Below are 14455 nucleotides of genomic sequence, written 5' to 3'. Positions count from 1 at the left end.
TTACCTTGGCAGGTACTCTGAATTCCCCATATTCTTTCAGGAGTTCCTGAGTTTCTTCTGCTGATTCCCCTGTGGAGTTGTGAGTAGAGAGGTAATATTCGCCTGTTTCTTGGATCCAGTCTAAGGCCTGGGAATGGCAAAAGCAACCAAAGAAAATTAAAAAAATATGTCTGTATTTCAAGAATTACTCCTCTTATGAAAACTCTTACAAATGAAGGATCTTGGTTCCAGTGGGACCTTGTGCTCCGTGTATTAAAACATACTCTAAGGACACATCAAGAGAACCCATCAGTTGGCCAGATTCAGAGGGGATATGTAAAGTGGCATAAATTGCCTGTGAGTGAGTTAAGGGATTTTAAGTGAGAGTAATTTACATGTGGAAGAACAGATTCTCTGGTTCAGCCACACTATGTTCAGTGGTTAAACAAAATCCAGGAATCCCCCTTACACAGAGGGGGCCAGAACAACTGGGTTTCCAGCTGCTTTGTACTGGCAGGATGGCAATGTGCAACTGGAGTGGGGCCAGAAAGGAGGCTTGTACTAGGAAAACCAGCTAACAGGAGAATGAGTGAGAGTCCTCCCCACCCCAACTCTTACACCTATTAACCTGCATTTTCTTATCTTGTTCAGTCTCCTCGTATGCAAGTTGCACAAATGTAAGGTGTGATTCTCCATTGCCTTGCCCCTTGTTTAGTGATTTATACTTGTGCAAAGGGGGGAGGGGGAGAGGAAGGATGAGAGGAAGGAATGTCCAGCGGTTAGGGCTTTAACCTGGGATTTCGGAGACCCAGGTTTAATTCCCTACTTTGACACAGAATTCCTGTATGGCCTTGGCCAAGTCACTTGGGTATGGCTACACTGAAATTAGACACTCCCGGCTGGCTCATGCCAGCTGGCTCGGGCTAATGGGCTGTTTAGTTGTGGCGTAGATGTTTGGGCTCGGACTGGAGCCCAGGCTCTAGGATCCTGCTAGGCGGGAGAGTCCCAGAGCTCCAGCTGTAGCCTGAGCCAGAATATCTACACTGCGATTAAATGGCTCCTTAGCCTGCGTCTGGTGAACCCGAGTCAGCAGGCACAGGCCAGCCGCGGGTGTCTCACTGCAGTGTAGACATACCCTAAATCTCTCTGCGCCTTAGGTCCCCAACCGTAAAGAAGAGATGACAGTACTTCCTTACCTCATGGGGATTGAGAGAATAACAAAATTTTAAAAAACATATTGTGTGTGGTACCCAGATATTAAGGAAATGGATGTCTTATAAATGCAGAAGATAGACCAGGGGTCGGCAACCTTTCAGAAGGGGTGTGCCGAGTCTTCATTTATTCACTCTAATTTAAGGCTTCGTGTGCCAGTGATACATTTTAACATTTTTAGAAGGTCTCTGTCTATAAGTCTATAATATATAACTAAACTATTGTTGTATGTAAAGTAAATAAGGGTTTTAAAATGTTTAAGAAGCTTTATTTAAAATTAAATTAAAATGCAGAGCCCCCGGACCAGTGGCCAGGACCCGGGCAGTGTGAGTGCCGCTGAAAATCAGCCTGCATGCCGCCTTTGGCACGCGTGCCGTAGGTTGCCTACCCCTGAGATAGACAGATAGCCCTATCAGAATTCTCCTGTCACTCACACAGTAAGCACTTTGCACTACTATAAATAACTACACAAGGGGAAAGCTGTGGAGACTTTCACCTTTATGTTTCCTTATACTCACTTAGACTACCTTACACCCACTTGCCAACACATAACACCACCTTACACCTCTTTGCTAGATTTGGCCCTGGAACGGGAAGAAGGTGCGAAAGGTTATAAGTTACAGTAGGGACAAACGTCTCCCTGTTAGGTACTTTTTCTGCAACATCTCACTCTTCCAGACCCTTTCAGTCTAATTCTGTGGTTCTTAATTCAGCAAAACTCCCACTGACTTCAAGTTACATTCACATGAGACTTCTCTGGGTTCTGTCAGACTCCCTCAAATACCCCTACCAAGCGGAAATTCATACCACTTTACAGGTTACCCTTGTATCTAGGCCAAAGTCTTTTCTGCTCTGTCAGTGTGCTCTGTAAGATGCAGAGTTATATTTGGAAGCTCCTTTCATTACGGAGGGTCTTAAGTGTGGATTTTAATTTTTCATTCTTCTTGCTTTCAAACCACTGAGCAAAACTGGCCAAGAATTTGGATTGACAAAACTATTATTCTTGTTTTTTAAAAATGCCTCCAAAATGTAGGGGTTTTCCCTCCATTTCCATTTGCCAGTTACAAATCACAGACTGTAGATAGCATTCTGAGATTGATGTATAAACCCCCCAGACAGGACTGGGTCATTACAGTACCTGTTTGGCACTGCGCTCAAAGACCACGTACTGTTGGCACTGATCTAATCTCCGTTTCTTCAAAGTCCAGAAGTGAAGAACCCGGTTCTCTCTCTGCAGCAGCTCACTCAGAATGGCTGTGGGGCCAAGCAGAATGGCTCTATAAGTGGACGCAGACATAAACCAACAAAGTCTGAGCTCATTTCACTGTCACAAGGGTGAACTTGCAGGAGTAGAGCCCTTCAGATCATCCTTCTTAAACAAACCATTGGGTTAAAAAAGACTAGTGACAAAAATACAATACAATATTGCAGTATAAGCTAATATAGTTCCCCATGTGGACATTCTCTGTTCCAAAATAAAAGTGATTTTATTCCAGAATAATTACTCTGCTTTAGAAGCTCACTAATTATTCTGGAATAAAGTGACTTTTATTCCAGTGTAGAGTGTCCACATGGGGAGCTATTGTGGACTAGTTTATTTGTCAATAGCCATTCAGTCAAGCCCTGCTTGAGGACCAAGGCCCAAATTCAGCAAGACACTTAAGTATGTGAGTAGTCTCGTCAAAGTCAATAAGGACTAGAGCTGGGTGAAATTTTTAGATGCAATTGTTTTCATAAAAAAAATGCAAATTTGAGTCAACCAAAACACTTTGTAAATTTGTGTTGAATTCACCAAATTGTTTTGGTTGAACACCCCTCCTCCCCCATTAGAAAAAGTTGAAATATTCATTTTGACATTTTCTAAATGAAATGTTTCAACATTTTGATCCAAAACCACTTTTTGCTTTGAATCTTACTTACGTGTTATTAATTTTTTTAAACGTAAAAACACCCCAGAAACAAAATGAAATGAAACATTTTGTGCAACCTGTAATGAATTTTTTATTTTTTTTTCAGTTAGCTGAAAAATTCAAAAACATTTCATTTCAGGTTAACCTAAAATGATTCCCCCCCCCTCTTTTTTGGTTTGGCCACTGAACTGAAAAACTGATTATCTGCATGCTCACATAAGGACTACACACTAGTATACTGTTAGGCATGTGTTTATGTACTTTGCTGAATCAGGGCCCATAATTTTTAATAGACACAGAAATCACAGAGTGACAAAATACAACCAATTTGTCAAATTCATGGACAACTTTAGCTAAGTATGAGATTAAATCTGGCACCAATTGAAACACTAGCATTCATAGAAAGAAAAAGTGTATTTTGTAATGATCAGAGGCATTTTGATCGTCTTATTGAGTACAAATAACCCAGGTTCCTGCTCTCTTGTTATTAATCTATATGATGTCTGCATTGCCATTAATCTGCTCCTTTCTACAACTTCACAAGTAATTCAATAATAAAAAAAATTGCTTAGTTCTGCAGATTCACTTAGGCTCATCTTTAGCAGCACCTCACATGATTGCTGGGGATAGATTAGCAACTGTTCGATTGCTAATCTAAGAGTGGGGGAGTAGCAGTGGAAACACAGCCAAAAACTTCAAATATATCATTATGTTGCAACAATGTTCTTTTGACCAAGTGAAAGAGACTAGTGAAGGACAGGACAGTTGGTTAGTGCTTGATGTGGCAGCGTGATTTGGAATATAAAAAATGAATTGATGAGTTGCATTCTGATGACAAGCATATTTCGATTTTGATTTTCTGCTTTTCTTGGCAGGAAAGGAGTGTATTGAGATCTTATATTTGATTTGTGTCTATTCTTACTTTCATAGGTTTTAAGGCCAGAAGGCATTTATGATCATCCTGTCTGAGCTCCTGTATCACACAACCCATGGAACTCCACCCTGTCATTCCTGTAGACTTCATCCAAATGAGAGGAGCCACAGACCCAGTGTTTTTCTGATGTCCATTTAACATTCACCAAAGTTAGTGTTTTGTATGAGAAATTCGGTCTAATAGAGAAAGGAACGCCTTCATAAAGGTCCCAAGATGTTGTTAAAGTTATTGATAATGGATGTTGTTTCAGTTATAGAAGGTAATAAGCTTCTGGGCTCCTTTATGACATGTCTAGAAGCCTTAGGATGATGAGAATCTGACATCTAGGTTGGTGAGAGAAAAAATCTTAATGCTGCCATTGCATCAATGCACCAACCTTTCACTTGCTGCTCAGGCCCCCTGGTATGACTTGCTACTCCAGGCATGCTGACGTTGTTCCTGTGAATGTACTTGAGGAATACTTCAGCGTTCCTTCGTGCTAACGTGCAGGCCTATGGAAACCCCGCAAGAGAAGAGTTACCATTGCAAAAGTAAAAATAAAACAAATTTATTAAATAGTGAGTTTTTCTCTTGACCTCCAGAAGCAGGTCCTCATGCATGAAAGAATTCTGGAGCACAACATCTGACAGTCACATACACCACATATCACATACTAAACTAAAAATCTCATGGATGGTGCATTACACAGTATTAAAATACCTGGCTATTTAGAAACAATGGCTGATTTAATTTCCTGAAGCAAATTAATGATGCTAATAAAGTAATTGTGCAAAGATCTGGTACAGAGCATACATTTTTAATCTAGCAGAAATTGACTGATAAATTTATGAATGTGATTATATGATAGGGTTGCTTGCGATAGCAAAGACTGAACTTGATAACACAGGAGGCCCCTTCCAGTGCTATGTGACCATTAATGCCTCATGAAGTTTGCTCATTGCATACCACAATGAGTGATCTATTTACTTTTATTACTTTATTTCACTTTTTAAGACTGGCCTATGTGAGTAGTTTCAAATAAGTATAATCATTTGTAATGGGTGGCAGGCTCCTGACTAGTTGACATTCAAGCCAGCCAGCTCAGCAGCACATATGGTCTAACACCTGGATGGCAGGCAGAAAGCCCAGAATCAACCCTGATGCTGCCCTGTGGAGGTGAAATCTACTTCATGCATCTCTAATTCATTAGTTACATGGAATTCTACGCATTGTAAATTTCAAATAAGCACATATGAAATGCCTTGTAGTATCTGGTATTTTAAATTTTCATAATAAATAATTTTGCGAACAAATAATACTATTTTTGTAGCATTTAACATGCTCCAACTGTAATGCAAATGTTCCCCAATTAATGCTTGCAATGCCTCTCCCAGGTAAGTATTACTATCCCCATTATACAGGTGGGAAACTTGCCCAGAGGTTACACAGCAGGTCGGTAGGAGAGTTGGGATTAGAATTTAGAACCTCCCACCCTGCAAGTGCAAAAACATTGCTCTAAACTGCTCTGCCTCCTAGAAAATAAATTACTATAATAATACTTAATAATGCTGTTCTTCCAAGCCTGAAAGAGTTTCTGAGCAATTACAGAAGTACCTTGAGAAAAGCCTCCTTCTGTTCCAGATGCTTGCTGATAAGGGGGATGACATGGTCTATCTCAGCTGCTGGTCCAAGCTTATCCCGACCTCCGCACCAATCTTCATCCCTTCTGTATTCCTGTTCCAGACTCTCCAGCACACTGCACACCTGAAGAATGGCCCCAAAATACAGCAGCGCAGTTACCAGAGTCATAATCAGCAACATAAAGATTCATTAAAAGCTGATTAGCTCGCTGTTAGACCAGTCAAAAGTGTTTCACAGATAAGTATTTGGAATCTCAGTCCATGAGAGCAGTGCCATCAGGGAGTGTTGGATATGTGGGTGCAAAGGGCCTCTTCACAGAAGGCCCTGTCATCCATTCTTCACACTAGGGATCCCTGCAGTTTGGGGCTGTGGTCTGTAACTCATCCTGGTTAAGGGGAGAAATCCCACTCCCCCTCTAAGGAATAACAGGTGAGAAACCCTGAGGTTTATACTGGGGTAGGGTTCCATCTGGCCCCAGAAGATCATTCAGGAAATGATCCCTATTCAGGAAAGGTGCTTTGACATGTGCTTAATCCCACTGAAGTCAACAAGATTTAGCACATGCTTGAAATTAAACATATGCTTAAATACTTTCCTGAAACAGAAACTAAATCTGGAATTAATTTTCTTCAGCTGAACATTCGGTCTTGTCTGTGGCCAGATTCCATAACAGTTTTTTAGAAAAGGTTATAGTTTAAATTGGTGTAACCCCATAGTGTTGATGCGGTTATACTGGTATAAAGCTGCTTAGGTATAGCTTACTCTGGTAAATTTACCAGAATGGGCCACCTAAACCCCTATAGTTAACCAGTATGGAAATAGTGTGCAGAGCAGCCCTTAATAGCAACAGAGCTTTTGCTGCTGTGAAAAGACTGCATGCTGATAGTGACTGACTGGGATTCTAAGTGCTCTGTCGCCCATGTGCTAAGTCCCATTGATGTCAAAAATATGTCCTTCAAACATTCTCCCAAATTTTCAGTGAAGGTGGATTTGACCACGTTCACACTTCCCACCAATATTCGTATGAACAAGGCTGATGTTCAGAGGAAGCTTGCATTTGTGAGACTGTCTGTGTGCAAATGTGCATGTTGACACAAGAACACTTATTTGTGCAGGAAGCGTGCCAGGTGCTGTACACGGAATAAACATTTGGCTTACCTGCTTTTTATTTTGGGGTTCTTGAGGGCATCAAAATGTTTTGGAGTACTGGCCCTGAGGCAATTAACCAAACGAGATGAACAGCATTGTGTGCATGCCTTTTACAAACAGGACTGCCTCATATATGCAAATGTCATTACTCTGTTACCATGATGAGGAAAAATTAGCATGAAGTCTGTCGTAAACACAGTCAGGAAAGAACTTGGATAACTTTAAATCAGGGGAGTATAGGGGCAGCCAGAACAGCTGCGGTGGAACAGAGTTATGGAAAAGTACAAACATTTCTTACAATTCCTTAGCCCTAGCTTCTCTCCCACAGCTGCTCCCTACAGTTTTCCCCACTCCCTTTCTGAGAGTATCAAAGCCCCAGTTACCTTTTCAGGCTATCCTCCTGTGTATAAAAATTATTGTCATCTAATCATGGAACAGAAACACCATGTGACCTAGATGACCAATCAAATAGCCTGATTGTTGATGAACAATTACTTGCAGAGAACAGTTTGTGAGCTGAACTATCTTTACACTAAACATTCACTGAATAAAAGCAACCAATGAGCTGGACATGGCAATATACTCATCAACAACCCACCAGTGGAAAAAGGGTCTAGATTTGACAAATAAACTACATATATTTTGACCAGCGCTTCTCACTGCATAAGGCACCCATTTATCCCTCAGTGAGTTTTTTTCCCCTCAGATACCTTTAGCAGCAGTAGTTCTTTTCAACCCTATGTATACTAAGGATAGTAACCGTGTTCAAAAGTCTTGCCAGCCAAAGACACATGTAACAAGGTTTTGCATTTACATTGAACATGGTTACAAATGCATTTAACAAACCATGTTGGAGACTAGCCAAGGGGTAGTTTGTAACAAGGGGGGTTAGAAAAATCTCTTTCCATAATGGACAAGAAACTGTGCTACCATCAAATCAACTACACCCATTGCAGGGCAATGTGGCTGGTCCTGACAGGGCCTGTCTGGCACTCTCAACTGCATGAACTAACTGCATGTGAGTAATTCTGCAGGCATCAATGTAAATCACTGTTTCCTTTTGTATACCCAACCCAAAGACATGCAATGTGCACGCCAACACAAACTGCACGATTGTGCTAAGTTAAACCAAGAAATGCCATCTGAGCATCCATATGAGAAGCCCGGGGTAAGCAGACCTAATTCCCATTGATCTCAATAAGAATTGCACTTGTTTATGCAAGGGATGGACTAATCCAACCATACCAGAAGCCAGTTCGAATGCACTTTGCAATATATAGACTCCTAGAACAAGGCAAGGTAGAGCTGATATATGATTCTTAGTGCGGTCTACATTACCTTGCCCTGTACTACTGGGTTAGGAGTGGCCACTCCATCATTTATTTCCTTCTTTTTTTTTTTTTTTTTTTTTTGGTATCAGGATGCCTAACTAGCATTGATACTTCTGGCTAGGGCTCGTCAACAACTGTAAATGTTAAGCGGGAGCAATTTCAAAGGAAAGAAACAAACTAACAGAGCCCTTTTAAAAAATGTTTGAAATAAAAGAAAAACATTAATCTAAATTCTAAACAAAAATATTGTGGTTTCAGGCTCTTTCCCTCCTTCACCCCCTTTCTCTTTCCCTTTTTCCCCCTGGGGAAAGGGGAGAGAAAAAACTCAAACTAAATATTTTTCATATCATTTTAATGAAAAGAAGAATGGGGGGGCACAAAAGTTTTCAGATAGTTCAAAGTGACATTTATCAAAAATCCTTTCAGATGCAACAATTTTGACCAGCTCTACTTCTGGGTTTTGTGCCCGATACTCCAGACTCTCCATCCACACCTGGGGACTGCTCAAGATAAGGTAGAAGAACCCTAAAGCTGAAACTCTGTGCTATGCCCCACAAAGCTACCATGCCCTGCAATTGTGAAAGGGGACTGGGAGCCAGTCAAGGTTCTCTGCAGATTAGAGAGTAACCAAGTGACTAGGAGGCAGATGCCACTAGTTGGTATAATCAAGATCTTTCCTGTTTAGGTTGGGAACCAGCTATGTTAGAGTATATGCTAGGACAACATTGTTCAGCTCACCTGCTCAGAGGTTTTATAGAAAGCAACTGACGCATTGACCAGCTTGAGCCTGTCCTCCATCTTCAACATCAGCTGTTGCCAATGTAATGCCACCTTTTCAGCACACTCCCGGATGGCATCAGCATCATAGTGCCCAGCCTGTAGCAACACTTCAGCCTTCTGCTGTACCTGCAGAGCACTCTGGTGTGTCTTCTGTAAGGAAGTGGCATGAAAGAGGGACTGTGTATGAGGGGAAGAAAAAGAGGTTTGTACAGATGTGCCAGGTGTATGGTAAAGAGATGAAGTGAGGTGTGAGCATGGAGAGGCGAGAGAGTGAAACATTTTCAGATAATTTTCTAGAATTAACAGTTATTTTTTATAAAGCACTTTGGTGCACTTTATTGACACAAGTACACAACACGTTGTTAGAGCTGGAGAGCAGCAAGCACTGGCGGATAAATGGGTAAATGCCATAGATTAGCTACTGCCACTATGGCAGTAACCTAGGAATCCTGATGGAATTACATACTTTTTGGAACCCAAAATTCAGCTAATGGCAATCAGGAGCTATATCTGGCCTCCACACAGTGCCTAATTCTCCCCACTCTGGAGCAAAGGACGAAAGCAACCAGCAAATCTATAACAGTTAGCAAACTAAGGGTCCAATCCTGAAACATTTAAACTCATAACTTTACTCACATGAGTATTTCCATTAACGTAAAAGGGATTATTCATGTGAGAAAAGATATTCACTTGGCCCAGGTGTCTGTGGGATCAGGCCCTAATATTCCAACCCATCAATTCTGGAAAATATGAAGGTGCCTTAAAGGGACCATTATCTCTTTTAATCTCTGTAAATGGCCATTCAAAATTTATTATTAATAATAATAGTTTTATTTCATAATAAGGGCTTCTTTTTGGGGGGTTATTAATTTCATTTTTAAGGGTTTATTTTTAGCAATGTTTGAGTTTTATGTAGATGTCCAACAATTAGGGTTTTGGTACATACTATATAATGTATATTATATATGTTACTCATTTGGTACATACTATATAACATATAGCTATATAACGTATATTATATATGTTACTCGTTACAGTAGCACAGGGGTTCTCAAATTTCATTGCACTACGACCCCCTTCTGACAATAAAAATTATCACAGGGCCCAGGAATGGGGACCGAAGCCTGAGCCCACCCAAGCCCCGCCACCCCAAGGCGAGGGGCAAAGCCAAAGCCCAATGGCTTCAGCCCCAGGCAGGGGGCCTGTAACCTGAGCCCCACCAACCAGGGCTGAAACCCTCGGGCTTGGGCTTTAGCTTCGACCCCAGCAAGTCTAAGCCAGCCCTGGCAACCTCGTTAAAACGGGGTCGTGACCCACTTTGGGGTCCAACGCAGTTTGAGAACCACTGCAGTAGAATGTACTGTAGTGAGTAATCCCTTTGTAATGTTTCCTAGTGCACTTTAACATAATACAGTTTCAAAGAGCACTATGTTAAAGAGCACTGGGGAACCTCTAGTGCACACCAGACCAATTCATGCACAACGTATTTGTGCGCTTTAGAAATCACATGCCTATAATCTGTATCACTGCTCCGTGTACACTTGCCCATAGATACAAGTACCCATTTCCAGTGTTTATTGGATAAATACTGGTTTCATTTCTTTTTTGTTGGGAGTGTTTTATTGCTGTTTATCTGTTAAAACCTAAAATCAGAAGCCCTATTCATAATTCATAACAGAATTTGAGCCCCCTGGATTTTAAAAAGTTTAGTGATCTTGACTCCCCATGCCTTGTACCATCTAATATGCCACAATAATATTTCATGTCAAATATTTGAGCATGAGCTTTCGTGAGCTACAGCTCACTTCATCGGATGCATACCGTGGAAACTGCAGAAGACATTATACACACACAGTGGTCAGTTTGGATGAGCTATTGCCAGCAGGAGAGTTGAGTTTGTGTGTGTGTGTGTGTTTCCGGGGGGAGGAGGGGGGCGGGTGAGAAAGCCTGGATTTGTGCTGGACATGGCCCACCTTGATTACCATGCACATTGTAGGGAGAGTGGTCACTTTGGATGAGCTATTACCAGCAGGAGAGTGAGTTTGTGTGTGTATGGGGGTCGGAGGGTGAGAAAACCTGGATTTGTGCTGGAAATGGCCCACCTTGATTATCATGCACATTGTAGGGAGAGTGGTCACTTTGGATAAGCTATTACCAGCAGGAGAGTGAGTTTGTGCGTGTGGTTTTTGGAGGGGGGTGAGGGGGTGAGAGAACCTGGATTTGTGCAGGAAATGGCCCACCGTGATTATCATACACATTGTGAAGAGAGTGGTCACTTTGGATGGGGTATTACCAGCAGGAGAGTGAGTTTGGGGGGGGGGGCGCGGAGGGTGAGAAAACCTGGATTTGTGCTGGAAATGACCCAACTTGATGATCACTTTAGATAAGCTATTACCAGCAGGACAGTGGGGTGGGAGGAGGTATTGTTTCATGGTCTCTGTGTGTATATAAAGTCTGCTGCAGTTTCCATGGTATGCATCCGATGAATAGCTCAGTGGTTTGAGCTTTGGCCTGCTAAACCCAGGGTTGTAAGTTCAACCCTTGAGGAGGCCATTTAGGGATATGGGGCAAATGGGGATTGGTCCTGCTTTGAGCAGGGGGTTGGACTAGATGACCTTCTGAGGTCCCTTCCAACCCTGATATTCTATGATTCTAAGTGAGCTGTAGCTCACGAAAGCTCATGCTCAAATAAATTGGTTAGTCTCTAAGGTGCCACAAGTACTCCTGTTCTTTTTGCAAAGACAGACTAACACGGCTGTTACTCTGAAACATGTCAAATATGTTACTGTAAGGGGAGTTGCAGTCACATCACCCTCGGGGAATGCCAGGAGACAAGGGTACCTCCTGGAGTCCTCTGGCTGTGCTGACTAGAGGAGTAATTTACTACAGTAATTTAAGGCTTTTAGGGATGTATGAGGATCAGGGTGTAGGAGGGACATAATCATGAATCCACACATTCTTCATCCTTTTTCATAGCTATTACTCCCAGGGGGAGCAACAGAGTAGCAGACTCTGCACACCCCTGAGTGCAAGGGCAGCCCTTATGCAGGCTGCCAACAGGAAGACCACCCCTCAGTCCTTCCCCCCTCATCTGGTGTGGCTGCACGGAGGGGGTACTGTTTAACTCAATATTTTGATTTTATTTTTAACCTTCTGTAAGGAAACCCACGTCTCCTAAAGACACATCTAGTCTTTGTTTCGTTTTTAACTGTTAATGCCAAATTCACACTTGAAACATTTATGATCTAATCCCTGAACCAGGAAAGGAGCTTGAAAACCTCTGGTAATAAACTGTTGAATAATGCAATGTAGAGAAAACTATTAGCAAAAAGGATGAATAATTGGCAGAAATATTTAGGAAGATGTTCAAGAACAACTGGTTTAATTTAATATCCAGCTGTTTTACTGCTGGTAGGGTAGTAATGCTTATTTTAAATAAACTTTAAAGAATTTTAAATGAAAATGAATGCAACATTTAGAAATCCTTTAGAGGCCTGTCTCTGCCCTATGTGCTTTGCAGATATCTCTCACATGTTGAGCTTTAAACACTATTAATATTTAATTTAGTGTTTTCTCCTTTGCAAACTTTCTTCCCCTACAATGTTATAATCCTTTTCTCCCTATGTGGCTCGCATTTCCTGCTGAATACAAGTATCTCCCCAGTGGTAGCAAGCTGTGATACACAGACAGTGTGTATCCTTCCCCACAGTGCTGTCTGCCTAGTGCTGCTAAGATTTAGTCAGCACAATTCAATGCCAACCAGCTGATACATAATTTCCACCCTCCCTCTACCCCAGATACTAAACTTTTGCTTTTCCCGCAGGGAGCAACATCAGTGAAGAGCTACTCTTTCCTTAATCCTAGTAGAATTGGATCAAAATTGGTTATTTGCAGAGATTATAACCCCTAAACCAACTAGCAACACTGATAACATATGTCAGTTTCCTTAAAGTTTACAGGAGTATTTAATACAGTTTCTATTAAGCAAAGTACTCTCCCAAATCTCCCCCTATGGAGATGTTATTTTCATGGCAATTGCAAGTTTGACGTTAGCTAGTTTTTTTTTTGTTTTTTGTTTTTAACACATTTTGATTACAGGAGGAGACCTGAGGAAAGACAGAATGTTCCTTTACCCATGAAAATTGTAACCATTAGAGTAATAAGCTAAGGGACTAGACACTCCTTAATCAGCGTGAATGGGAGAAGGAAATACATCTCTTAGTATGTCACCGGCGTAATATCAAATGCAGTGACAGATGGTAATCACATTGCTTAATGCAATACTGGAAGATGCTGAGCTACTACAGTGTTGAAAGAAGAACAGGAGTACTTGTGGCACCTTAGAGACTAACAAATTTATTAGAGCACAAGCTTTCGTGAGCTACAGCTATAAAAACATATTATATAAATCTCCAAACCAGGGCAGTATAACTCTGTGCTGTACCATGGAAAGGGCTTGTGGCAAAACCACAATTTAGACAACAGTTAGGACAAACTTTACTTCTCTATTCTGACAAAACAATATTTTAGGAGAGCTCTTCTTTCCTGAACTTCCCCTGTTCATTCCAAAACAGCAAAATTACGTCAGACAGAGATTTCATCTGAGAGGGTGCTTTAATATTCAGTGATGAATATATTCATAATGGTGGGTCCTGGAAATAATCTACGAATCTTGTTCTCAGAAAGAAACTGACTTTGTGAACTTTTCTTATTTCAAGTTCACTTCCAAGAATGTTGATTGGGTCATAACGTTAGCAAGGGAATGACCAGGATGTGTGTGTCTGGAGTTTTCATGAATGCCACTGTTTACATCTGACAGCAAAAGGACTAGCTATTGATGAGAAATAATTTATGTCACTGTTAAGCTCCTCCTACCGTATGAGGTTAGTGATAAATTGCCTTTTCAAAGATTATTTTTTCTTTTTCTTCAAGCAAACAATGGTTTGATGTATGCCTGAGAGACAGCCCCATCTATACTGTTTATCTGCGAAAGAGAAGCAAAATGTTCCCATTGGTGTTACCTCTATGGCCAGTTGGAATTGCTCATGTTCTCGCTGGAGCTGCTCAGCTTCTGAAAGGGAGCTTGCATTGACTAGGCTGGCATTGAGCATTGATTCCCCATTCCGAATCCAGCCGAGCACCTGTACAGAAAGGATATGTTGAAAGGTTATCTAGATCTGATTGTCCATGCAGTCACATAATCTAGTGATTCAGCCCACCTGAAGAAATGTATTTTGCTTAACATGGTCTGAGTGCAAGTCAATCGGTAGTAGATAAATCCTGGGATAAGGACTGACTTCATTACATAAATAATATTAATTGTCAAAGAGACAAAAGGTCACACTGTAGAAGTTATTGCTTGAAAAATTATAAGACATTGCAGGAGTATTTAGATAGCAAGGAAGTGCCCAGTCTCATCTGAAGTTTTGATTACAAAAGTGAATATTCCTCTGTGTAAATGCCACGGGGCAGAAATGCAAAGGGTAATAGAGCAGAGTTCAAATTAGACAGGCTCTTCCACTGCTTTTTCAAATTCCTGT

The 14455-nt window shown here is 41.3% G+C and overlaps 1 protein-coding gene across 2 annotated transcripts in view; it reads right to left on the bottom strand.

Moving 5' to 3' along the window:
* The window catches only part of KALRN (kalirin RhoGEF kinase), a 637223-nt gene that overhangs the window by 99128 nt on the left and 523640 nt on the right, over positions 1–14455 (bottom strand). For both annotated transcript variants that reach the window (XM_073305148.2, XM_073305146.2), the window contains exons 16-21: positions 13937–14056; positions 8874–9092; positions 5629–5778; positions 4412–4526; positions 2330–2445; positions 5–127 (exon numbers count right to left, since the gene is read on the bottom strand). In XM_073305148.2, the coding sequence (XP_073161249.1) occupies positions 5–127; positions 2330–2445; positions 4412–4526; positions 5629–5778; positions 8874–9092; positions 13937–14056 (843 nt within the window). The remainder of the gene's footprint in view (positions 1–4; positions 128–2329; positions 2446–4411; positions 4527–5628; positions 5779–8873; positions 9093–13936; positions 14057–14455) is intronic.

This window comes from Lepidochelys kempii, chromosome 11, assembly GCF_965140285.1.
Source record: "Lepidochelys kempii isolate rLepKem1 chromosome 11, rLepKem1.hap1, whole genome shotgun sequence".
Classification (NCBI taxonomy): Eukaryota; Metazoa; Chordata; order Testudines; family Cheloniidae; genus Lepidochelys; species Lepidochelys kempii.
Note: the sequence above shows the minus strand (reverse complement) of the source record. Positions and strands in the feature narration are given on the sequence as shown.